This window comes from Amblyraja radiata, chromosome 6 (assembly GCF_010909765.2).
Source record: "Amblyraja radiata isolate CabotCenter1 chromosome 6, sAmbRad1.1.pri, whole genome shotgun sequence".
Lineage (NCBI taxonomy): Eukaryota > Metazoa > Chordata > Chondrichthyes > Rajiformes > Rajidae > Amblyraja > Amblyraja radiata.
The window spans coordinates 28,757,096-28,782,990 of record NC_045961.1 but is presented as its reverse complement, the minus strand read 5'-3'; the positions used below and the strand labels follow the sequence as shown (position 1 = coordinate 28,782,990).

Genomic DNA, 25,895 nt, shown 5'->3' with positions numbered 1-25,895 from the left:
CCCAAGAAGAGTAAGGTGACGTGCCTCAACGATCATCGACCAGTGGCACTAACGTCTGTGGTGATTAAGTGCTTTGACAGGTTGGTTATGGTGGGTATTAACTCCTACCTTAACAAGAACCTTGACCCACTACAATTTACACAACGGGTCAACGGAGGATGCGATCTCACTGGCTCTCCACTGGACCACTTGGACAATAAAAACACTTACATCAGGCTGTTGTTTATAGACTACAGCTCAGCGTTCAATAGCATCATCCCCTCCAAGTTGGTTACCAATACGTCCGTGCCCGGGTGCGGATGGAAAGGGAATACGCCCTGTCTACGGGCACCCTGAGGGAGTTCCGCGACCGCTGGGCACCGAGGGGGGTTGAATGTATCCTTGACAAGGATTGTAATATAGTTGTTTAGCAGTTGCTTAGCATATTTGTTCATCTTGTATTATGGTGGTGTTTTGTTTTATTGTATTGTAAATACAATTTTAATATTTGAATAAATATTTTTGATTATAAAAAAAAAAAAAAAAAAGAAAAAGTTGGTTACCAAGCTCACGGAACTGTGTCTCTGCGCATCTCTCTGCAATTAGATCGTCAACTTCCTCATCCAAAGACCACAGTCCGTTCAGATTGGCAGAAATATTTCTTCCTGATTAACAATCAGTACGGGAGCACCTCAAGGTTGCGTGCTCAGCCCCCTGCTCTACTCACTCTATACTCATGACTGTGCAGCCGGACAACAGTGCAAACTCCATCTCCAGGTTCGCCGACTACACCACCGTTGTTGGACGAATTACAGATGGTGATGAGTCAGAGAATAGAAGTGAGATCGACCGATTGACCAAATGGTGCTAGCACAACAACCTGGCTCTCAATATTAGTAAAACCAATGAACTGATTGTGGAATTTGGAAGAGGTAGGATGAGGACCCACAATCCTGTTTATATCAAAGGATGGCGGAGAGACACAAACACCTCAAATTCCTGGGCGTGCATTTTTCTGATCTTTCCTGGACCCAGCACACTGATGCAATTATAAATAAAGCACATCAACACCTATACTTCGTGAGAAGATTAAGGAGATTCGGTATGTCAAAGAGGATTCTCTTGAACTTCTACAGGTGTACCAGTAGAGAGCATATTCACTGGTTGCATCATGGCCTGGTTCGGCAACTTGAACGTCCAGGAGCTGAAAAGACTGCAAAAAGTTGTGACCGTTGCCCAGTCTATCACCGACCTCCCCACCATCGAAGGGATTTATCGGAGTCCCTGCCTCAAAAAGGCAGCCAGCATCATCAGAGACCCCCACCATCCTGGCCACACACTCATTTCACCACTGCAATCGGGAAGAAGGTACAGGAGCCTGAAAACTGTAACGTCCAGGTTCAGGAACAGCTTTTTCCCTTGAGCCATCAAGCTATTAAACACTGCAACCTCAAATAAGCTATGAACTACAATAGACTATTATTATTGCACTACTATTGTTTGTTTTTCGTGTGTGTGTGTGTGTGTGTGTGTTAGTGTGTGAGTGAGTGTGTGTGTGTGTGTGTGTGTGTGTGTGTGTGTGTATGTGCGTGTGCGTGTGTGTGCGTGCGCGCGCGAACATACACTGAACTTTTTTTTCCTCTCTCTCGTTTATCATATTCTTTATAGTGTACTCGGTTTACAAATTCGGTTGTGCTGCAGCAAGTAAGAATTTCATTGACTATCTGGAACACATGATAATAAAACACTCTTGACTCTCTTGACCTTATCCTTTATAATGGATTCAAAAATTTTACCAACCACTGGTCAGGCTAACCGGCCCACAGTTTGAACTCTTCTGCTTCGCTCCCTTCTTGAACAGCAGAGTAATATTTGCAATTTTCCAATCATCTGAAACCAATCCAGACTCTAATGATCCTTGAAAGATCACTACTAATGCCTCCACACACTGTAAAGCCACCTCTTTCAGAACCCTGCAGTGCAGTAATCAGTCCAGGTGACTTATCCATCTTCAGACCTTTCAGCTTCCCAAGTACCTCTCCTTAGTAATAGCCACTCCACTAACTTCCACCACCTGACTTTCAGGGACGTTGCTGGCGTCTAATTAAATCTGGTTCATTACACAACACTAAATCCAGAATTGCCTTTTCCCTGGTAGGCTCGACTACAAGCTGCTTTAAGAAACCATCTCTTAGGCACTACAAATTACCTCTCTTTCCCAGTCTATCTGCATATTGAAATCCCCCATAACCACCAAAACATTGCCTTTCTTACATGCCGATTGTATCTCCTGATGTAACTTGCACCCTACTTCCTGGCTACTGTTCGAGAGTGTGTAAATGACCCATCGGGGTCTTTTTACCCTTGCAATTTCTTAGCTCTACCCACAAGGACTCTACATCTTCTGGTCCAATGTCACTCCCTTACTAAGGACCGAATTTCATTCCTTACCAGCAGAGCTATCCCACCCCCTCGGCCCACCTGTATGCCTTTTCAATAAGATGTGTAACCTTGGCTATTCAGCTCCCTGCTCCGATCCTCTTTCAGCCACGTCTCGGTAATGCTCACAACATCATACCTACCAGTTTCTAACGGATTGAAAATCTAAATATTGATTGAATCTTGGACGATTCATAACTGTGGGTAAAGCCTAAAGGTCTCTGTAGACTTGAAAAATAAATCTCACACTAACTAAAACAACAGAATACAATACACATTTAAAATATGTTAGCCGAAGTTAAAACCAAAACCAAATTTCATAATACTGTAGCGAGGCAGCACATTGAGTATTGGGAGTAGATCAGTTCAAGTAATTCATTTTCTAGATTTAGATAACTAATGTCAACTTGCAAATAGTTAATTGATTCTTCTTTTACTGATCACTTAAATTTTACAAATAAAAGGTTTATTTTTATCTTAAGGATGTCAGTGGACATAGGAGAAGGTATAGATGTTTATATTGCTGCTATGAATCCTAAAATAAAGAAAAATTATTCTCCAAAATCATGAATGTTATTTTGGCACATTGTCATGTGCAGCACAATGTCCGACAGGAAATAACTTGATCAACCGAGATGTGCAACCCTTTGGCATAAAATTCAACGTTTCATTATTCTGGAGCTGAGCACATTAAGTTGATGTCAGCTTATTGTAAAATGGAGTTTTATTACAGTCTCAGGACAATTAATTTCTATACAGGTTTCTGAAGGTTCCTGTTTAAGCCTCCAGAGAAACAATTGTACAATTCTTAATATCACTGCCTTTAAGGAAAACAAACACAAGTGATATTGAAAAGATGAATATATATACTGTACTGAGCATTTCTATGGACAGGTTCATATGCTTAGAACTTTATATTCCAATATTTTCATTCATTAATAAATATGAAAGGCAAATTTATTATACCATAATAAATATTAACAGGTTAACAAAAAATGTGGGAGTTGTGAGTTGTTTTTTTCCAACAAGGACAGAACAATTCTGAATCAGCCAAGAGAATTTATCCCTTCTGTAGTTAACATAATGTATTCATTTTTTATTACGTAACAGCCACAAAATTGGCCCATGATTCTAACGTCAGGATGGCAGGGATTTTTGGTAAAGGATGACATTGACAGGCGTCCACCAAACCTTCATTATCAAGTTACAGAACTACAGCATATGATAAGAGTCCAAACCACAACATCTTGCCTTTCTGGACAATATTGAGAGATTTAACTACATGCTATGTGCAGCCATATTTCATCAGCAAATAGCACTTTAACCAAATAATCTGTAAGTAACAAACAATCATTTGCAGTTTCTTTAGCAATAACAATTTTAAACTAATCAAAACAGTCCAAGAAGAATTTATGTAAAGTAGGCACATAAACATAAAAAATAACACAGTTCAGTGCATTTGCATTTTAACACAAGAATAAAATTCAGGATACCATACAGAGAATGTATTCAGAACTTACCTTTCGGGCTTGTTCTTCAGCACGTTCCTTTTTAATTTTCTCTAGCTCAGCCAAAAGAGCAGCAGTGTCATCGTCATCATCATCATCATCGCTACTACTATCCTTAGCAGAGTCTTCTTCTTCCTCTTCCTAAATAATCAACAGAAATTCTAAATAAGTGCATGTTTATGAAAAACACAAGAAAACAGCAAGTTTATATGGACTGTATTCAAAATATTTGCCTCCTTAAAAGCTTTCTGTAGTTTCAGTCCAATCAGATAAAATATTACTCTGCCAAGTGCACAGACCCTTAACTTTCTTTAAATATTATTGCCTCCAATTTCTGTGAAATAGCTATTTTCATTTAAAGTTGTATTTGGCTTTTGTAAATTATTATCTTTATCCAAACTACGCAATAGCAACTGGCAACAAATTACGATTCTAAATAAGATATTCAACAGGATATGAAATTATCTTAAGTTTATGTATCTGGGGACAGAGTAAGGTGGGAGAGAACTGCATCCTTTCCTTCTAAGGCATGGAATTTCACTGCATTGATTTCCTGCACAACTTGGCCACCTAGTGGCTTAACTCAGCAATGCAGAAATAACAATGAATATTTCAAATTCACATTAACAGGTAAAATCACTAATCATATTTTATTGAGGTGGGGTAAAGTGAATGAATAGGACAAAATGAATATTGGCAAAAGGATGAGACCAGCAATAATCTCACTGTTTAAGAGGCTGTTGGTTTAGTAGGTTCAAGGTGGTAAATAGAGAGTAAAAACAAACAGGTTAAAGCTGTGAAAAGCAAGTGAGCACTGTTGCTGAATTCTGAAATCTAAAAGACAAAGCTGGAAATGATCAGCCTTAACTACAGGGAATGAAAAACGGAGTCAATATTACAAATGGATAAAGTTACAGCAGAACTGGTCAGTTCTAACACAAAAAGATAAAACAGGTTATGTAAATTGTTGAATTCAATATTGGATCCTGAAGGCTGCTTTTCCTCAACCTTATGTTAGACGGAGACTTAATCGAGGTGTCCGGCAGAGTGGTCCCTCAGTCAGCATTTGGTTTCTCCAACTTAGAAGATGCAAAATCATGAGAACCAAATGCAATACACATAATTGGAAAAAATGCGAATGAAACTTTTCTTCACCTGAAAGGCCTGTTTGTGTCATTGGATGTTGAGAATGGATGAAATGAAAGAGGTGATGTTGCATAAGAAAGTGCTGTGAAGAGATTTGGTAGATGGAAATGAACATGTTCTTCTGCTTGTTTACTCTCCAACACGCCTCATTAATCTATTAACCGGACACCTCTGTGACCACAGGAGCCATCTCAGCAATCATAATCTCACCCTAGAGATATTCTCTTGTTCCTGTTGGTACAACTTAAAAGTAAGTTGTGTTCTCAGCTCTGATGAAAGATGCAACGAGACCTGGGTGTCATGGTACATATGCAACGAGACCTGGGTGTTATGGTACACCAGTCATTGAATGTAGGCATGCAGGTGCAGCAGGCAGTGAAGCGAATGGTATGTTAGCATTCATAGCAAAAGGATTCGAGTATAGGAGCAGGGAGGTTCTACTGCAGTTGTACAGGGTCTTGGTGAGACCACACCTGGAGTATTGCGTACAGTTTTGGTCTCCTAATCTGAGGAAAGACATTCTTGCCATAGAGTACAGAGAAGGTTCACCAGACTGATTCCTGTGATGTCAGGACTTTCATATGAAGAAAGACTGGATAGACTTGGTTGTAGATTAGATTAGATTAGATTCGTTTATTGTCATTCAGACCTTTCGGTCTGAACGAAATTTTGTTTCCCTGCAGTCATACATATAATTTAAAAAATGACAAAAACACACAATCAACACAAATTTAACATCCACCACAGTGAGTTTACCAAACACCTCCTCACTGTGGTGGAAGGCAAAATCTTAACGTCTCTGTCTCTTCCCTCTTTGTTCTCCCTCTGCGCCGAGGTGACGGTTCAAAAAAACAGACGGACTGCAGGTGGTCGCTGCCTCCGCCACAGCTCCGAGGCCGAGTCGGGTCTCCGCTGCCGCTACCTCCGCCACAGCTTCGGGGCCATGTCTGGTCTCCGCTACCGCTGCTGCCACTGCTGCAGCCGCCACAGCTCCAGGACCGAGTCGGGTCGCCGCTGCCGCTGCCTCCGCCACAGCTTCGGGGCCGAGTCGGGTCTCCGCTACCGCTGCTCCCGCTGCTGCAGCCGCTGCCGCCGCCACAGCTCCAGGACCGAGTCGGGTCGCCGCTGCCGCTGCCTCCGCCACAGCTTCGGGGCAGAGTCGGGTCTCCGCTACCGCTGCTGCTGCCGCTGCCGCCGCCACAGCTCCAGGACCGAGTCAGGTCGCCGCTGCCACAGCTTCGGGGCCGAGTCGGGTCTCCGCTGCTGCTGCCGCCGCTACAGCTTCGGGGCCGAGTCGGGTCTCCGCTGCTGCTGCCGCCGCTACAGCTTCAGGGCCGAGTCGGGGCTCCGCTGCCGCTGCTGCTGCCGCCACCGCCACAGCTTCGGGGCCGAGTCGGGTCTCCGCTGCCGCTGCTACTGACGCCACAGCTTCGGTGCCGAGTCGGGTCTCCGCCGCTGCTGCCGCTGTTACAGCTCCGATGCCGTCAGCTCCGCCATTAGGCCTCGGCGCAGACGGGGACGGGAAATACGACCGAAGAAAAAGTCGCATACCCCGAAGGAAGAGACCAAAGCATGTTTCTCCCACCCCACCCACACACACACAACTTAATAAAACAAAATTAACTAAAACATGACAAGGAACAAAACGAAAGAAAAAAAACAGACGGACTGCAGGTGGGCCGCAGCTGTTAAGCCAGCGCCGCCATCTTGTACTCGCTAGAATTTAGAAGATTGAGGGGGGGGGGGGGGGGATCTTATAGAAACTTACAAAATTCTTAAGGGGTTGGACAGGCTAGATGCAGGAAGATTGTTCCCGATGTTGGGGAAGTCCAGAACAAGGGGTCACAGTTTAAGGATAAGGGGGAATCTTTTAGGACCGAGATGAGGAAAACATTTTTCACACAGAGAGTGGTGAATCTCTGGAATTCTCTGCCACAGAAGGTAGTTGAGGCCAGTTCATTGGCTATATTTAAGAGGGAGTTAGATGAGGCCCTTGTGGCTAAAGGGATCAGGGGGTATGGAGAGAAGGCAGGTACAGGATACTGAGTTGGATGATCAGCCATGATCATATCGAATGGCGGTGCAGGCTCGAAGGGCCGAATGGCCTACTCCTGCACCTAATTTCTATGTTTCTATGTCTTCAGTTGAAACATTAACGATGTTTCCATTCCAAGAATGCCGATTGAACTGATATGTAGTTCCAGGATTGTTTGATTTTTTTTTTTAATTCAGATTTCAAGCATTGGCATATTTGTAAAAAAATTAATGCATTTAGTAATTCAGCCTGAACTTTCATTTCATCAGTGGTGGCTTAACTATTTGCACCCATGTCCAGTGTGAGAGTTATGAGTTAAGCAGCAGTCAAGTGCAAAATGTTTGCATCATCACCCAAAAGCCACTTGCCGCTCAGAGTCCATCTCATGGCACGCCACGCCTAGGGTGGCATGGTGGTGCAGCAGTAGAGTTGCTGCCTTACAGCGCCAGAGACCCGGGTTCGGTCCTGACTACGGTGCTTGTCTATACAGAGTTTGTATGTTCTCTCCCTGACCTGCGTGGGTTTTCTCTGGTATCTCCTGTTTCCTCCCACACCCCAAAAACGTACAGGTTTGTACATTAATTGGCTTTGTATAATTGTGAATTGTCCCTAGTGTGTGTAGGATAGCGTCAGTGAACGGGGATCGATGGTTGGCACGGACTCGGACAGAGGAAATAAAACAATAATAGTGTAATAATAGTCTATGTAGTTCAGAGCTTATTTGAGGTTGTAGTGTTTAATAGCTGAATGGCTGTAGGGAAGCAGCTGTTCCTGAACCTGGACGTTACGGTTTTCAGGCTCCTGTATCTTCTTCCCGATGGCAGGGGTGAAATGAGTGTGTGGCCAGGGTGGTGTGGGTCCTGATTATGTTGGCTGCCTTTTGGAGGCAGTGATTCCGGTAAATCCCTTTTATGGGGGGGAGATCAGACCCAGTAATGGACTGGACAGTGTTCACAACTTTTTGCAGTCTTCTTAGCTCCTGGGCATTCAAGTTGCCGAACCAGGCTGTGATGTAACCAGTCAATATGCTCTCCACTGTACACCTGTAGAAGTTCAAGAGAATCCTCTCTGACATACCAAATCTCTGTGATCCTCTGAGGAAGTAGAGCCGTTGATGCGCTTTCTTTATAATTGCATCAGTTTGCTGGGTCCAAGAAAGATCTTCGGAAATATGCATGCCCAGGAATTTGAATTTTTTTTACTCTCTCCACCATCATCCCGTTGATATAAACAGGATTGTGGGTCCTCATCCAAAGTCCACAATCAGTTCATTGGTCTTACTGATATTAAAAGCCAGGTTGTTGTGCTGGCACCATTTGGTCAATCGATCGATCTCACTTCTGTACTCTGACTCATCACCATCTGTAATTCGTCCAACAATGGTGGTGTCATTGGCGAACTGTGTCCAGCTATACAGTAGTGAGTATAGAGCGAGCAGAGCAGGGGGCTGAGCACCCAGCCTTGAGGTGCTCCCGTCCAAGTGGTCCAGTGCAGAGTGGGGAGCCAGTGAGATCGTTTCATGAAGTACTGGTAACACTGAGTCATTGAACTTTATAATAAGTACTTTAATAAGAATACATACAGAGACAGGTACTGTAGGCTCAAAGTCGTAGGTTAAACTGAAATCATGGCTGTCCGCATACCACCGGGTGGCATAGTGGAAACCCGACAAGGATTACAGATCGGGTTAGCAATTGCAAAGCCAGACATGGATCAAATCAGCAATAGTGATTGATCCACATCCTGCTTCTTAGACTTTTCCCCATGAGCTATATACAAAGCATGCAAGAACATCATATATAGACATAAAATTAACTATCATCTACAGCGACACGGCAGAGGATACAATGCAGATGCGATTAAGTAATGTCAGTTAGAGTCCAATGATTGCCTCTGGACATAGTCCTTGTATCTGGGATTTGGCCTGCAGACCTGTCCCGCGCGTGTACGATACGGCCCCTCAGTGGCACTTTTTACAGGTGACGCCTCCACAGGTGCAACCTGCACAGGGAGTTTCTGAGCAGGCGATGGCTTGACCAGCACAGGTTTCACAGGGGATTTCTCGACAGGCCCCATCAGCACCGGCTCCACTAGTGGTTCTTTCACAGGTGTAGAGATAAAATCCTGATCCCAGAACTGCTCACGGTCTACTACTACAATCGCATCCTCAGTTGACCTGTTGTGGCGGTAGGCAAACTGTAGTGAGTTGAGGTTCTTATTGAGATACGAGTTGATATGCGCCATAACCAACCTCTCAAAGCACACGGACGTTAGTATCTCCGGTCTATAGTGGTGGAGGCACGTCACCTTACTCTTTTTGGACACCGGTATTATTGATGCCCTCTTAAATCAGGTGGGAACCTCAAACCTCAGTAATGTTGGAAATGTCCGCAAAAACTCCAGCCAGTTGGTCTGCACAGGTTTTGAGAACTACATCGGGTATACCATCAGGTCTAGACACTTTTTTGGGAGTGCACCCCCCTGAAGGATCTTCTGACATCGGTCTCTATAACTGTGACTGTAATACCATCAGGGTGTATGGGGACTTGGGAAGGCACATCATTATTCCCCCAATCAAAGCGTGCGTAGAACGCATTGAGCTTGTCAGGGTGTGATACTTCACTGTTGTTTGTGCTGCCTCCTGATTTCGCATTGTAGGAGGTGATAATATTCAAGCCCTGCCACAGTTGCCAAATCCACCTCATCCTCCACATTAGAGCAAAAGTCCCTTTTGGCCTTTTTGATGGCCTTGTCAAGGTCGTATCTGGACTTCTCATACACCTCTGTATGGTCACCAGACCTGAATGCCCGGGATCTGGTCCTCAGAAGATTGCCGAACTCTTGGTTCATCCAAGACTTCTGGTTAGGAAACACTCGGATGGTTTTTGTAGGAACACAATCCTCCACACATTTCCTTATGATGTCTGTGACAACTGTGGCATATTCATTCAGGTCCGTTGCGGAGTCCTTGAACATTGCCCAGTCTACAGACTCCAAGCAGTCCCGTAGTTGCTCCCCTGCATCCCCTGCCCAATTCTGTGCAGTCCTCACCGCTGGGGGTGCGCCCTTCAGTTGCTGCCTGTATGCAGGATGAAACAGCACAGCCGAATGGTCAGATTTGCCGACGTGAGGGCATGGAATGGAGCGATAGGCATCTTTGATGGTCGTGTAGCAGTGGTCAAGGGTGTTTAATCCTCTGGTGCAGCAGGAGACGTTGGTGGTGGTTAGGGAGTGATTTCTTCAGGTTGGTTTAGTTGAAGTCCTCAGCTATGATGGTAAAGGCTTTGGGTACGCTGACTGGTGCTTGTTGACCACGGTGTGCAGCTCCTCTAGCGCTAGACGGACGCCTGAGCACCACGCAGAGTTCACCATGAGGCAGACGCCCCCGCCCCTCCATTTGCCCAATGCCCGCGTTCGGTCCATATGACGGAAGGTGAAACCTTCAGGCTGGATGGCTGAGTCTGGGGAGCTGGGGGTGATCCATGTCTCTGTGAAACAGAGCACACAGCATTCTCTCAGCTCCCTTTGGTAAAGCAGCCTTGACCTTATGTCATCCACTTTATTTTCCAGTGACTGAACATTGGCTAGTAGGATGGTAGGGGGCGTTCCACTCCAATATTTAAGCACAGCAAAAATATCGTTAGCATCTTGGCCTGTTGGTATGATCCATCCAGCTCACCTACATGTACTGCAGTAAAATGCTGATATCAGGCATCCTTGGAACTTTGGTGGTATGGGATAGACAGATTTCTGGTCTTATTGGATGCTAACTCTATTACTACCTCAAAATACTTAAATTTCATGTTTCGCACATTACACAAAAGCACTATATTTTTTTTCAGTGAACTCAATGAATTTAAAGAGAGCAAGAAAGCGAATTCAGGGTGTTTCAGTTTGTCAAAACCTTAATGTTCGTGACCCTGGCCGGATATGCAACAAAAAGCCCACTAGCACTACAGACCCTTGGTTCACCTGCAAATTAACCAATGAGCTAACCGGATCGGACAATTGGGATTTTCAAGCAAGCAGATACTTCATTATTGGGGTTTTAATGCGGCCCTACAATCCTGTGAGATCCAATCTGTCCATTCTCCAAGCCCGCTTGCACTCACCACGCTCAGTACTCCATCGGCCTTGGGAGGTTTGTTTCAGTTGCCATAGAATTTCAGTAACTGCTTATATTTAACTGGACTATTCATATAAAAACCTTCCAACTCACCGAAGAGGGCTCAAGCGCTTTTTTTTTTTTTTTTTTTTTTTTTTTTTTATTTTAAGGATAGAAAGATGTGAAATATATAGTGTGTGAAAAAAGAAAACGAGTAAATGAAAAAAGTTGAGAGAGAGAATAGAGAGAAGAAAAGAAAAAAAAAAAAAAAAAAAAAAGAGGAGATCATTATTTATAGTCTTGACCAACCCTCGTCCAGTCCTGAAACAGTTATTTTTTACAATTGTGTTGCACCATATGATTCCAAAAAAACGACGAATGGAGACCAACTCGTTATGAATTGGTCTGATTTATCCATTAGGAGGAATCGCATTTCCTCAAGATGAGCGGTGTCCAACATACTTGCAATCCACATTTTAAGCGTTGGTATTGATGTACCCTTCCAAAATTTAAGAATTAATTTTTTTGCTATTATTAAACCATAGTTAAGGAATAGATTTTGAGATGTGTTCAATTTATTCCCATCTTCCATTACGCCAAATATAATCATTTCAGTATTAGGTTCCATTCTTGTCTTGAATAATTTTGTAAATATTTCAAAAATATCATTCCAAAATCTATAAAGTTTTATGCAGGAGACTAAGGAGTGTGTTATAGTTGCCTTTTGGGCTAGACATTTATCACAAGTGGCGGATATATTTGGATAAAATTTGTTCAATCTTGTTTTTGAGTAATATAATCTATGTACAATTTTAAATTGAATTAAATTATGTCTTACATTAATTGAACATTTGTGAATATATATCAGGTATTTTTCCCATTTAACCTTCGTAATTTTTATCATTAGTTCCCGTTCCCACTCTTCTCTAAGTACCTCTGTCGATGGTAGGTCTATATTTAGAATACTATTATATAAATATGATATTAATTTTTGTGAGTCAGCTTCAATATTCATTACCTCTTCCAATAAGTCAGGAGTTACTTTTTGATATCCTTGTATATATTTTTTCACAAAATCGCAAATCTGAAGATATTTAAAATATTGGTTGTTTTTCAATTTAAATTTTAATTGTAATTGTTGGAATGATAGTAAGCTCAAGCGCTTTTAAAAAGAGTGCGGAGGATGTTGAGATTAATGGCAAGGTAGAAAGCAGCACTGGAAATGTGGTTAATGGGGCAAAAAGGTGGTGGAAATAGCAGGAAGTAATGCAGTGAAGAGATGATGAGGGAGGAGCAAGAACTGACTATATATCTGGTTATAGTTATCTAGCTATATATCTGGTTATATATAGATATCTGGTTACCAATAACCCGATAACCTTATCTGCACTCCTGAAAAATACTAGGGATGCATAAGCCATCTTCTGGTAGAGTTTTCAAGAACAATACAAGTACACAATTACCAAAAAAGTATAGATTTTCTTTTAAATAAATTAAATGGATAAATCATAACATACATCTGTCAATGGATCATCAGCATCAAGGTTAGCTGCAGGTATCTGGTCTAGCCGTGGCCTCTTCGAAGATGATGTTGTGTGTTCTACAAGTCAAAGCAAAATAAATTACGCTGTTATAATGAAAAAAAAATACTGGGCTGGTGCTCTGCCTTTCAAATGACAGGTACCATTCTAATATCCACAGTAAAATGATGTAGATTCACATTTTAGAAACTTGAACACATAATCTATACTGACACTCAATAAAATACTTATAGTTCTGTAACACTAAGATCTTTTAGGTGATGTGCAATAGATCCTCCCACTCCCAAGATTGCAGTAGTTTTGGGCAATATATTTCCTCAACCAACTGTTAGTCTGACATCACCAGAGGTTTGCTGGTGCCAAACTATAAGATTGCCTAGAGTATTGGGAATAACTCAATATAACTCAACAAGCTTTCATTCACCTTTAAAAAAAAATGTTACACAGTAGTATAATACATTTTCCAGCGCCTCATATTTCGCTTGGGCAGCTATCAACCCAGCAGTATGAACATTAAATACTCTAATCTTGAGTAACTTCTACTTACACTCTACTCCCCTCCCCCCTTTCCTCCACCCTAGTCATTTTACCAGTTTCACAGTTCTCCATTGTTTCCCTCTTGAGATCACACCTTCCCTAGCCAACAAAGGACCATTATCAAAGAGATAATGGGTTCAAGAAGGAACTGCAGATGCTGGAAAATCGAAGGTACACAAAAATGCTGGAGAAACTCAGCGGGTGCAGCAGCATCTATGGAGCGAATGAAATAGGTAACGTTTCGGGCCGAATAATGGACCTACTGCCCGAGATAATTTACAGCCGACCCGGATTTTGTTCTCACTCTTCATCACCCCACCCCCCTGAAGAAGGGGCTCGACACAAAATGCCACCCTTGCTTTTTCTCCAGAGATGCTGCATGACCTGCTCAGTTACTCAAGCACTTTGTGTCCATCTTTGGGACATGAAGGAAATAGGTTTAAATGAAATCCTGATAGTTTAGAGTTTGACTCGTTAGGATCCCATTTCCCACAATTCCTCTAAACTCACTGAAGCCCTGGTGAGCTAAATATTAAATTAGATTATCGCAACTTGCTATATTTCCTCAGATTCAAAGTGATCTCGATGAAGCGCTTCGTGAAGTCCTGAGGCTACAAATGACACTCAATGCCAATACATTAGCAGGACTAAACTAAATGGGAGATTTTCACCTTTCTCATCTGGTTGCTGAGCATTGTCCCATCATTGTCCAAAACAAGTTCTGCAACTGACACATGAACCACCTTCTCCAGCTGCCTCTCCACATTGTATCTCAATAATAATTATACTTATGCAATCAACATAAGTTACCCAAGCATTGGAAATGTCCTCATTCTTCGGGGAACGGGGGTTCCCCTCCCCTACCATAGACGAGGCTCTCACCAGGGTCTCTTCAATACCCCGCTACACTGCTCTCTCCCCATCCCCAACTCGGAACAAGGGCAGTCCCCCTAGTCCTCACCTTCGACCCCACTAGCCGTCACATTCAACAAATAGTCCTCCGTCATTTTCGCCACCTCCAACGTGACCCCACCACTCGCCACGTCTTCCCATCTCCCCCCCGGTCTGCTTTCCGCTCCCTCCGCAACTCCCTGGTCAATTCTTCCCTTCCCACCCGCACCACCCCCTCCCCGCAACCTCTTGCAACCGCAAGAGATGTTACACTTGTCGCTTTACCTCCCCCCTTGACTCCATGCAAGTACCCAAGCAGTCGTTGCAGGTGCGACAGAGGTTCACCTGCACCTCCTCCAACCTCATCTATTGCATCCGCTGCTCTAGATGTCAGCTGATCTTTATCGGTGAGACCATGCGTAGGCTTGGCGATCGTTTCGCCGAACACCTCAGCTCGGTCCGCATTAACCAACCTGATCTGCCTGTGGCTCAGCACTTCAATTCCCCTCTCATTTCGAATCTGATCTTTCTGTCCTGGGCCTCCTCCATTGCCAGAGTGAGCACCACCGGAAACTGGAGGAGCAGCACCTCATATTCCGCTTGGGCAGTCTGCATCCCGGTGGCCTGAACATTGACTTCTCCAATTTCCAGTAGCCCTTGCTGTCTCTTCCCCTTCTCAGCTCTCCCTCAGCCCTCTGGCTCCTCCTCTTCCTTTCTTCTTCCTGCCCCCCACCCTGCATCAGTCTGAAGAAGGGTTTTGGCCCAAAACGTTGCCTATTTCCTTCGCTCCATAGATGCTGCCGCACCCGCTGAGTTTCTCCAGGAATTTTGTCTAGTTACCCAAGTAAATTTTGTTCCCAGTTATTTCATCAAACTATGTGCACACACGTTCGAAAATAGCAAATTGTAGACCTTGACTATCTAAATTAGAATGGCATGTCTGCAGGGCATAATGGACTTCATCTGAGGAACTTAAAAATAAACTCTGAAAGATTGGATATGTTGGTTTTAATTCTCCCAAATTTTTCAGACAGAGAAGGTTCTATTAGATTTGTCATTTATCAATATACCTGCTTTGCTTCAAAAGCGAGACTCATAGCAGGACACTGCCACCAGTTACCTTAACATGTGTTGTAAGGAAAATATTATTTGCTATTATTAAAGACATTGTAGCTGAGCACCATGAACAATTCAAGGTAACCAGATGAATCAACAGCTCCGTGAAGATAAATCAGGTTTGACCAATTTATTGTTCTTTGAAGTAGCAGTGTAAGCTGTGAATAAAGGTAGATTAATTTCCAGAGGGCAGTTCATAACGATCAAAATAACTGATAAAATGATTGCCAAAAATAAAAGCACGCGGTATTGGGAGTAAATTATAGGCATGGATTGAGTGTCGGCTGATAACATGAATACAGCAGCAGGAATAATTGGGATTTCTTCTGGTTGGCAAGTTGCAGAGATTGGTACTGGGTATCGTATGATCGCTAAAGTTGCTCATGACAAAAAGAGAAATAGGAAAGTATATTTATATAAGGACATAAGGAAGCTACAGAAGTAATTTAAAATCATTAAGATTTAGGGGCAGTAGTCGAGCATGCATTATTTGAGCCTGCTCAACAAGTTATCGAGATCATGGCTCATTGTTTACCTGGGCAGCACAACGGTACAGTGGTAGAGTTGCTACCTTATGGAGCCGGATCCGATCCTGACTATGGGTGCTGTCTGTACAGAGTTTGTACGTTCTCCCCGTGACTGTATGTGTTTTCCCCGGGTGCGCCGGTTTCCTCCCACACTCCAACGATGTACAGGTTTGGAGGGTAATTGGCTTAGGTAAAATTGTAAATTGCTCCTAATGTGTAGGATAGTGCTACTGTATCGAGATTGCTGATCAGCGCAGACTCGGTGCTCCGAAGGGCCTGTTTCTCCACTGTATCTCTAAACCAAATCTCAACACCATTTTACAGCCTATTACCAAATCCCTCAATTACCTTCATATATAGATTTTATCAAGTCAGTTTCAAATGAACACTTTGACTAGGTTAAATAAGTGGTCAAAGATCTGACAAATGTAGCAGAATCTGGGAAAATGTATAATTATTCGTTTTAACAAGAAAAAGAAAAAAAAAAGTGGTGTATCTAGATGATCAGAGATGACAGAGCTCTGGGTTGCAAAGGGATTTGGTGTCCTAACGCATAGAATCAGAATGGTTCGAGCACGTGGCTTCATAGCAAAACAAGATCATTGTGGTAAAAACAAACTATTGCATACAGTATGGTTTATTTGGACATTTTCTCATTCCAAAGAGCTGCCACATGATTATAATCTTTTTAATGTAGACATCTGGGGTTGGAGCCCCGAGGTCTCGCCGAGCTGCATGGGCCACATCGCCAAGAACAAAGGGGGACCCAGCATGGGGGGGGGGGGGCGCCTAGAACTAAGGGGGACCTGCCGTGGGGTAGGTGGGCAGAAAGGAGGAATTAATACTTTTTGTAACTTTATCAGTGCCTTTGTGGAGATCTTCTGTGTGCTTTGTATGCAAAAACAAAGATTTTCACTGGGCCTAGCTCGGTACAAGTGACGATAAAGTATCTTCATCATCATTTGGCCCATCATGTATGTGCTGACTCCATGCCAGAACAACTCACTAGTTCCACCTCCTGGCCTTTTCCCCATAGACATGCAATTTTTTTCTCCTTTATTTATCTAATTTCCTTTGAAATTAAAAATGAAGCCCGAGTGTACCATAGCTATGGACAATACATTCCAAATTATAGCCATGAGCTACTTAAAAATAAAAGCTTCTCATTAAACTTTCCTGGGCTCTTTAATGAGGCAACTAGAATTGAACGCAATACTCCATTAAAAAGCATTCTTAATACCAAAAGATATTCCCAGTTTGGAAATGAAACTTATTGCATACCTCTGGGTGGTCGGTCTCTGTTCTTGTCACGTACCACAGCACGTTCTCTGTCCTCCAAATCCCTGCGAAAGTCACGGCCACGCACCTCTTCTGGGACATCCTGGGTCGGTTGCCTGTAATCATATATTTTTTTGTGGGTTTGTTACTTTTGAGTAAATTTTCTTGTGCATGGAAATATGAAAATAGTAAAGTCGTCCAAATTACTGTTCCACCAACCTCAGGCACTCAAAGTTGCCTGTGTTTCAGTCTGGTTGAATCCTTTTATAATTTTACCCTTTTTCGTCTCCTTATTCCCATTAACCAACAACATTCTCTGTAGCTATTGAATGATGCATTTTTCCTCTTTGTGCAATGTAATCTTCGATATATGTACCATTACATCTTCTAGATCTATTTACCAGGTCAGTGGGAAATATTTTGCTTGATTCCTCCCCTGTGCCAGGCATTGTCAGCAATGGTTTCTCTTCTATTATACTGAGCAATTGACAAGGTGAAGCAGAATTGATTTATTTACTTTATATTTTTATTATAAAGTAATATTTGAATAAATTACCACATTGATGTATGTAAAAGACTTCAACATAATCCTAACTTTAACTGTGGCCTGGAATATTTAAGTATCCCACCAACCCTTTCCCTGCTCTTCAGCCACTCCAACATTAAAATAGAAGATGGAAAACTTCACCGTCCATTTCTCAGGCAAATGTATCAAAAAATATGGTGCTTAAACTATTTCTCATTAATGCCTATTCCAAAAGACCTGTATGAGCCTCATTGATAACTAAATTGAATCAATACATTTTAAATGCAGATGTGTAGGTGCCATATTTTAAAATATTTGCTTAATAAAGTTTATACAGATGTAGAGGAACTTGATAAATGTATTTAAATTCAAGAGCCCACATGATTAGCTTTAATATTGCTCGTAAAGATAGTCTTTTTACAATAAACATATTTAAATTATTGCTTCAATTTCACCCTCTTCTCCCTTTAATCTGACTATTCAAATCAAATTCTAGTCAAAATCTCAAAGCAAAAAACCTGCAAATAAATTCCTATCAATTAGGAATTGGGTAAGAAACTCAGAAATGGCTCAGGATTACTTGCTTATAAATTTAATTCCTAACACAAAACACAATATTTACTAGTCACCTGTTAATCTATCAGTTAAATATTTGATGAAAATGTTACATCCTTGTGGAACAAGAATATCAGACATATAATCATATTGCCATATGCTAAAATTAGTCAAATAATTTATTCAAAATGAAAAAATTAAAACAAAGTTTCACTCAAATTTCATCCATCTTCTAACCTGTATTTTATTTTAGTATGAGAAGGAAGGTCACGACTCGAGTATTGCTTGGAAAGTTGACTCAGATCTCCTTCTCCTTTTCCCTTCCCTCCTCTAGCTGGTTCAAACGTCGGTCGAGCAGCAGTTGTCATTTTTAAGCGCCCTATTTAAAAACATTGGCGAAGATAGGAAAATTAGTATTTATCTATTTATCTAAACATAAGCAGGACAAAAGATTATGCTGAAAGTTCAGATACACCACCCCATCACCCTGTTCCTGTCCTCTCCTCCTTACACATTCTCACCTCTCCCATTTCCGAATCCCCCATTTCTTTTTACCCTCCTCTTCCACCTCCCCCCATCCATTTTCATTTTTATTCCTCCCTCACGCTTTACATTTTACCCCTCCTCTTCTTTACTTATCTGATACTTCTTTGACTCCTTTTCACTTAGTCTTTGTCACTATCTCCACCCATCAGCCAAACATGTCAGGCTTAGCCCCACCCCTACCTCACGGTTCCAGCTTTCTCACCCTCCCTACTCCATTAATCACAAAGGTCCCAATGCAAAACATCATCTATCCATCCCCATCCCCCCCACCCCACCCCCGCAGATACTGCCTAACCCACTGAGTTCCTCCAGCACTTTGTGTTTTGCTCAAGATTCCAGAATCTTCATTTTCTTGTTTAACCTTCTTTAATACGGGCATGTCATACAAAAATCTGACCATATTCCACACTGATTTTTGTGAATAAATCTCAACTGAGACTACTCCAATAGGGTCCTAATTAACTAGATTGGATTTCCCGTTTTTGTGGAGACAAAAGACATGAGTAATTTTCTACATTCACATTTTGAAGCAAAGCTATTGACCTGAAACATTAATTATTTCTCCTAAGATGCTGTCTGAGCATTTCCAGCATATCCTATTTTCATTTCAAACACCCAAGGTTTGGGGGGGTCTATTTGTTGTTAAATTAAATGGAAACATTTAATGCCTTCCTGTAACTGACTTCAAACTGAGTGGCTTGTCAAGCTATTTCAATCATCTGGTAGCTGTCAAATTAATAACTACATTTAAATTTTGGTGATGGGCTTTTAAATTCAATGCTTTTGATCATCTGTATAGGCTTCTTCAATACTGGTCCAGTAATTTAATTGCTTCCCCACCATCGTACCTGTACATTATAGAGGGGATGCCAAAATATTTAGAGACAAATAAAGGTGTGCCAAATTTTGGAGTAAAAACAACAGACTGTATCAGGACTTATTGTCTTTGAGATCAGTTCAGTTAAGAATTCAGATTTTTTTTCGCATGGCTGTATGGTAATTCGCATATCACTGTACCTTAATTGGTACACGTGACAATAAAAGACCTTTGAAACCTTTGAAGTCTGGCCCAGTTTATTGTCACGTGCACGTACAGCAGGGTACAGGTACAATGAAAATCTTGTTTGAAGCAGCATCATAGGCACATAGATCAGATGACACACATATATAAGACATAAATTATATATAAATCCCACATAAATGCTACAATACAGCAAAAAAGTAAATAAAAACAAGACATTAGTGAAAAACCACACTGACGACCACAAATGCCGGAGTAAAATGTGGGACAGGCAGCATGTCTGGAAAGAAGAAATGGGTGACGTTTCTGGTGAAGACCTTTCTTCAGACAGTCTGAAGAAGGGTCTCGACCCGAAACATCACCCATTCCGGTCTGCTGAGTTACTCCAGCATTTCGTGTCTATATACATGTCTGTCTGTTGGAATTGCCACATCAGGCCATGATGCAGCCAGTCAGGATACGTTCCTTAGTGCATCTGCAGAAGTGTGTTAGTGTCTCTGGTGATATGCCAACTCAATTCAAATTTCTAAGAATGTAGGCATTGGCATTCCTTCTTCATGTTTCCATCTATGTGTTAGGCCGATTACAGATTAAACATCCAGGAGTTGAAGCTGTTAATTCTCTCCACCTTCAACTCACAAATGAAAATGGGCATGTGGTCTCTCAACTTTCCCTTCCTGGTGTATAAAAGGAAGGCAGACACTTTTAGGGCAGCCATTTGGGTGTGACGTGAGCAGCCAATGTTCAGGTGTAATGTTTGAGGCTGAGTGCTGAGGCTTTAGCTCAAGTGGCTTCGGAGATGAGGATGAGCAGAGGCAGAAGATAAGATGAGACGTTTTGTTTGTAACTTTTCTTTGGTCGTAGTGCAATAGAGATGGCAGTTAGGGCGCTGGTATGCTCCACTTCCACGATGTGAGAAGTCATGGAAACTTCTAGTGTCCCTGAGCACTACACATGTGGGTGGTGTGCCCAGCCACAGCTGCTGACTGACAACGAGGAAACCAGAACATCCTCAGGATTAGTCAAGAGCATAATCATGCAGGATGGCTGCAGCAGCAGTCTAATCTGTGGCACCGGGCCTGATTCTGAGGCACAGCATGATAGTTGAAGTCAGGCAGGGCGACAATGTTCAGAACTAATTTAGTTAGGCAAAAGGTTAAAAAGCAGGTCCTCAAAGGTAGCAATCTTTGGAAATGTTTGCTAGTTACTCGGGAGGGTTTAAACTAGATTGGCAAGGGGCTGGAATCAAATGCAGCAGTGAGGCAGGTGGCAGGCCGGAAGTGGGTACAAGAGTCAATCACAGCAAATTCAGTAGACAAGATACAGACACAAAAAGCTGACACTCAGCGGGTCAGGCAGCATCTCTGAAGAAAGGGAATAGGTGATGTTTTGGGTCAAGATACTTCTGTTTCCTTTGTGTTTTCTCAGTAGACAGGATATTGGGGAGCACAGCATGGAGCAACAAAAGACAATTTGATTAAATTACATTTATTTCAATGCTAGAGTCCTGACAGGCAAGGTGGATTAATCAAGCAGTGGATAAGTATGTGTGGGTATTAAACAGGAACTTGTAGAAGTTAATTGGAGCAGGTTGTATGCGGGTAAAGGGATGTCCGGAAAGTGGGGTGCATTAAAAATGTGATAGTGAGAGATCAAGGTATGCATGTTCCTGTTGGAATGAATGGCAAGGCAAGTTTAGGTTTATCATTGTTCACAAGGACTGAGGAACAATGAAAAGCTTTGTTTTGCATGCTATCAAATCAGATTGGATAAAACTATACATAAACACAATCAAGCCAAATGCAAGTAGATGGAGAGAGAAAAGAGGAAGATGGAGTGTGGAATATAATTTTCAGCATTGCAGCGCGCCAGTTCCGTTCACAAAGTCCAATGTCCACAATAGGCAAAAGATGAATCGGAGAGTATGCTAGCCTTATGGAAGGATGATTCAGAAGCCTGATGACAGAAGGGAATGAGTAAGGGACCCTGGATGACAAGAGAAATTGAGGCTCTGGCAGGAAAAAGATGTGGGTCAGGTATAGGCAGCTAGGATCAAGTATATCCCTGGAGTATCATAGGATTGAAAAGCATACACAAAGGAAATTAGAAGGGCAAAAAATAGCCATGAGATAGCTCTAGCAGATAAGATTAAGGAGAATCCAAATGGATTTTATATTAACGCGAGAAAGGTCACTAGAGAGAAAATAGGGACCCCCAGAAACTAAAGCAGTCATCTATGTGTGGAGCCACATGAGATAGAATAGGTCCTCAGTGAATACTTTGCCTGTTTTTACCTTGAGAAAGACATGAAGATTAGGGAACTTGCAAATGTTACTAGCGATGTTTTGAGGACCGTCCATATTACAGTCGAGGAGCTACGGGATGTTTTAAGACATATGAAGGTAGATAAATCTAATGGACCTAATCAGGTATATCCAAGGATGCTGTGTGAAGCTAGATAAGAAATTGCAAGAGCCCTTGTTCAGATATACAAATCGTTAAGACATGGGTGAGGTGCGGGAAGACTGGAAGATGGCGAATGTTGTGCCTATTTGAGTGGGGCTGCAAGAAAAAACTTGAACTATGCACCAGTAAGCCTAACATTTGTGGTAAGAAAGTTTGATACAGTGCCTCACAAACAACCTGTTAATCTCTACCTACCACAACCTCAAAGTGTTCAAAGCTTATGGGTTCTCCTGAAACTCATAACAATTGGCACCTGCAAAAAGACTCTTCCATTCTTAAACATGAATCAGGCCGTGTTCAATCAGAATGACCAGAAGATCGCCTTGTCAAACACAAGGATTTCAAAGATTGGAAGCAACACCTATCCTCAAGAGTAAATCAATAGTTTGGCACGCATCTGAATGCAGCCATCGATCAGAAAACCTGGGAACTAAACCTGGGATGAATAGTGTAGGGGCCTCAGCAATTTGTTAAGAGCCACAACATTCACAGGAGGATGGACTGGAAGAAAGGAGGAGGAAGATGTACGAGAATGAGGAGCAGCAAGAGAAAGGGAGGAGAGCACAGACTGAAGGTTCATTGCCTGCTCTGTAGGTAAACTAAAGAATCTGACGGAGTCGCAGAGAGGAGGAATGATGTGGAGTTAATCATAGTACTGCCCTCATATCCAGAGCTATGGTTGAGAGCCTAGATTTTCTGATAGGTTGGAGAAGTTATTGCCAGGAATTATGTATTTGAGGTTGTAGTCAGCAAAATACAAGTCCATTCCTCTACAGAGGTATATGCACCTCTGTGCATTACGAAAGTAATGGGTTCAGGTCCCAACCCACAAAGTTGGGTTGAAAAGTGTAGGTTGAAAATATATGGAGAACAGTGATGAAAGAAGTGCCATCTTTAAGTCAAAGCCTCTTCTCCCCTACCAAACTGATGCACAACGTTTAAACAGGGGTCCTTTAAAAAAAAAAAAACCCTAATGTTTGTCCATTAATGAACTTCACAGTTCATTGATTGATAAATTGTCCGGTCATAATTTTGGTCTCTTACCAGATAGTTGATTGCTTGGATGCCTGTGAAAGTCATATTGAACCCACCCTGCACCCCAGCTCATCCTCTAGCTCCCGTCCATTCCCACCCACATTTAGGGTTTCCCCTGCCTGCTTCTCTTGAATCTCCTCTCTGTCCTGCGGTCTAGTTAAACTGCAGATACAACGAACTGTAGATGATATTACAGAAAAAAACATGAACTTCAAAGAACTGTAGACGCTGGTTTACACATAAAGGTAACTTAGGCAGCACCAATGGAGAACATGGAATAGGCGACGTTTCGGGTGGGGACCCTTCTTCAGACACGGAAACGTTGTCTATTCATTCCCTCCGCAGATGCTGCCCGACGCGTTGAGTTAGTTACCGCCAGTCGGTGGAGATGTCGCTCAGGGCCAGGACGTGGGCCGTGGGCCGCGGGGGCGAGGAGTTGTGGGGTTGCACCGGGCGGTGAATCCGACCCTACCGTGTCCCTGGGATCCGGTGAGCGGCCGCGAGGGCAGCGGCAGCGCCGCCTGTTACAGCAGCAGCAGCCGTCTCTCTCCTCTCCCCCCCACGGCCGGTAACCGCGCGCCTGCCTCCCCCCCCCGGTACCTGCGAGCCGCGCGCCGCCGCCGCCCGCGCCGCGTTCCGAACCCAACGGCCGCCCGTTCCAACGCGCGCACCACCAGCAACAGAACCCCCGGATTCCCCACAATGCACCGCGCTACGGTGGCCGACACCGACACGATCCGAGCCCGGCGCGGCCACCAAGCGCTTTTCCTGCGAGAGGATGAGGGTCGGGAACGGCGCAGCGGCTTCCCAACGGGTAGGGAGGAACTGCAGGTGCTGGTTTTACACCGAAGAAGGTCGGTTTACACCGTTTACAGTCTGAAGGAGGGTCTCGACCCGAGATGTCACCCGTTCCTTCTCTCCAGAGATGCTGCCATCAGGTTCTTTAACACTATAACCTCAAAATAAGCTTTGAACTACATAGACTTTGGGGCATTGGTTTTGTCTTTTTGCACTATTAGCAATGTTACAAAATTTTGAGATGTAAAGAATCAAGCATGTGATTGATCCCATCAGATAAAGCATAAAAATAACTTTAATTTGATACCTAATTCACTTTCATACCTTCAGTATTAACAAAGTTATAGCCATACCCACAATCCTGTTTATATCAAAGGATGGCGGAGAGAGTCAAAAACCTCAAATTCCTGGGCGTGCATATTTCTGATCTTTCCTAGACCCAGCACACTGATGCAATTATAAATAAAGCACATCAACACCTCTACTTCGTGAGAAGACTAAGGAGATTCCGTATGTCAAAGAGGATTCTCTTGAACTTATACAGGTGTACCAGTAGAGAGCATATTGACTGGTTGCATCATGGCCTGGTTCGGCAACTTGAACGTCCAGGAGCGGAAAAGACTGCAAAAAGTTGTGAACACTGCCCAGTCCATCACCGACCTCCCCACCATCGAAGGGATTTATCGGAGTCCCTGCCTCAAAAAGGCAGCCAGCATCATCAGAGACCCATCCTGGCCACACACTCATTTCACCACTGCCATCGGGAAGAAGGTACAGGAGCCTGAAAACTGTAACGTCCAGGTTCAGGAACAGCTTTTCCCCCAGAGCCATTAAGCTATTAAACAGTACAACCTCAAATAAGCTATGAACTACAATAGTAGCAATGTTACAAAATGTTCAGATTTTAAAAATCAAGTCTGCAATTTATCCCATTAGATAAAGCATAAAAAGAAGTTTAATTTGACACCAAATTCACTTTCATATCTTCAGTATTAAAAAAGTTATGGCCATTTTCATACTCGGAAATTAGCATCTTGTTCCCTATTGCTTTTCCATTGACTTAACACAAAAGCTGTGATCGAGGACAGTCAAAAATTAAGAGAACTGAATGAAATTTTCACTTATTATAGATTGAAGCATTCTGAAACAAAAATAAAATATCTTACTTGGATGACCTGAAATTAAAGCATATAATTAGATAGTTACCTAATTGTAACTAATTACAAAATTGACCGTTGTGACGGAAATAGTAATAAACACCCAGACTGCCTTGAAAATTCAAAAATGTGATATTCTCAAGATCAGAACTTTAATATTATTGTATTATATGCTGTAAGTCTGTAACAGATAGGTAAATAAATCACAATTTCTAGCAAGAGACCAAGTCTTTATGGAGAAGATCAGTTGCTAGCTGGTACATTGGCATATCATAATCAGTAGCATCATCATACTCGTCAGATTGTAACCAATAAGCAACTCTGTACACCTTGTTTTTCCTCAACTTTTCAATTTTGGCATTGTAAACTACAGGTTTTTGCTCTTCAAACCACGCATGACATGCCTTTCTGCCCACTACTTTCCCATTAAGAATGTCCTGTAGATCATCACATTTGGAGTAGTCCAAATTCGGATAATCTCTGAAATGCTGTCTAAATCAGTCTCTTTTGCTGGGCATTTGGATTGACAATTTTGCATTTCTTCTTCAGAGACATCTGTTTAAAATGTAAAGAAGAAAAAAACCACTGAACAGCATTAACTGAAACAAGTTATTATTTGCAGTTTTAGAAAAAAAAGGTAGAAATGGTAACGTTAAACGCTAAAACAAATAGTAAATACTCAACAAAAA

At 42.5% G+C, this 25,895-nt stretch overlaps 1 protein-coding gene across 2 annotated transcripts in view; it reads right to left on the bottom strand.

The window, feature by feature from the left end:
• The window catches only part of cwc15 (CWC15 spliceosome associated protein homolog), a 44,727-nt gene extending 20,752 nt beyond the window's left edge, over positions 1-23,975 (bottom strand). Inside the window, exons 1-5 of one of the 2 annotated variants that reach the window (XM_033022400.1) lie at positions 23,852-23,975; positions 18,421-18,562; positions 17,106-17,218; positions 12,730-12,812; positions 3,939-4,067 (exon numbers count right to left, since the gene is read on the bottom strand). In XM_033022400.1, coding sequence (XP_032878291.1) covers positions 3,939-4,067; positions 12,730-12,812; positions 17,106-17,218; positions 18,421-18,551 — 456 coding nt within the window. In that variant the 5' untranslated portion in view covers positions 18,552-18,562; positions 23,852-23,975. Of the gene's footprint in view, positions 1-3,938; positions 4,068-12,729; positions 12,813-17,105; positions 17,219-18,420; positions 18,563-23,723; positions 23,755-23,851 lie in introns of those variants that run through there. The other variant, XM_033022401.1, reaches the window with a different exon arrangement.
• Positions 23,976-25,895: the final 1,920 nt, after the last annotated feature.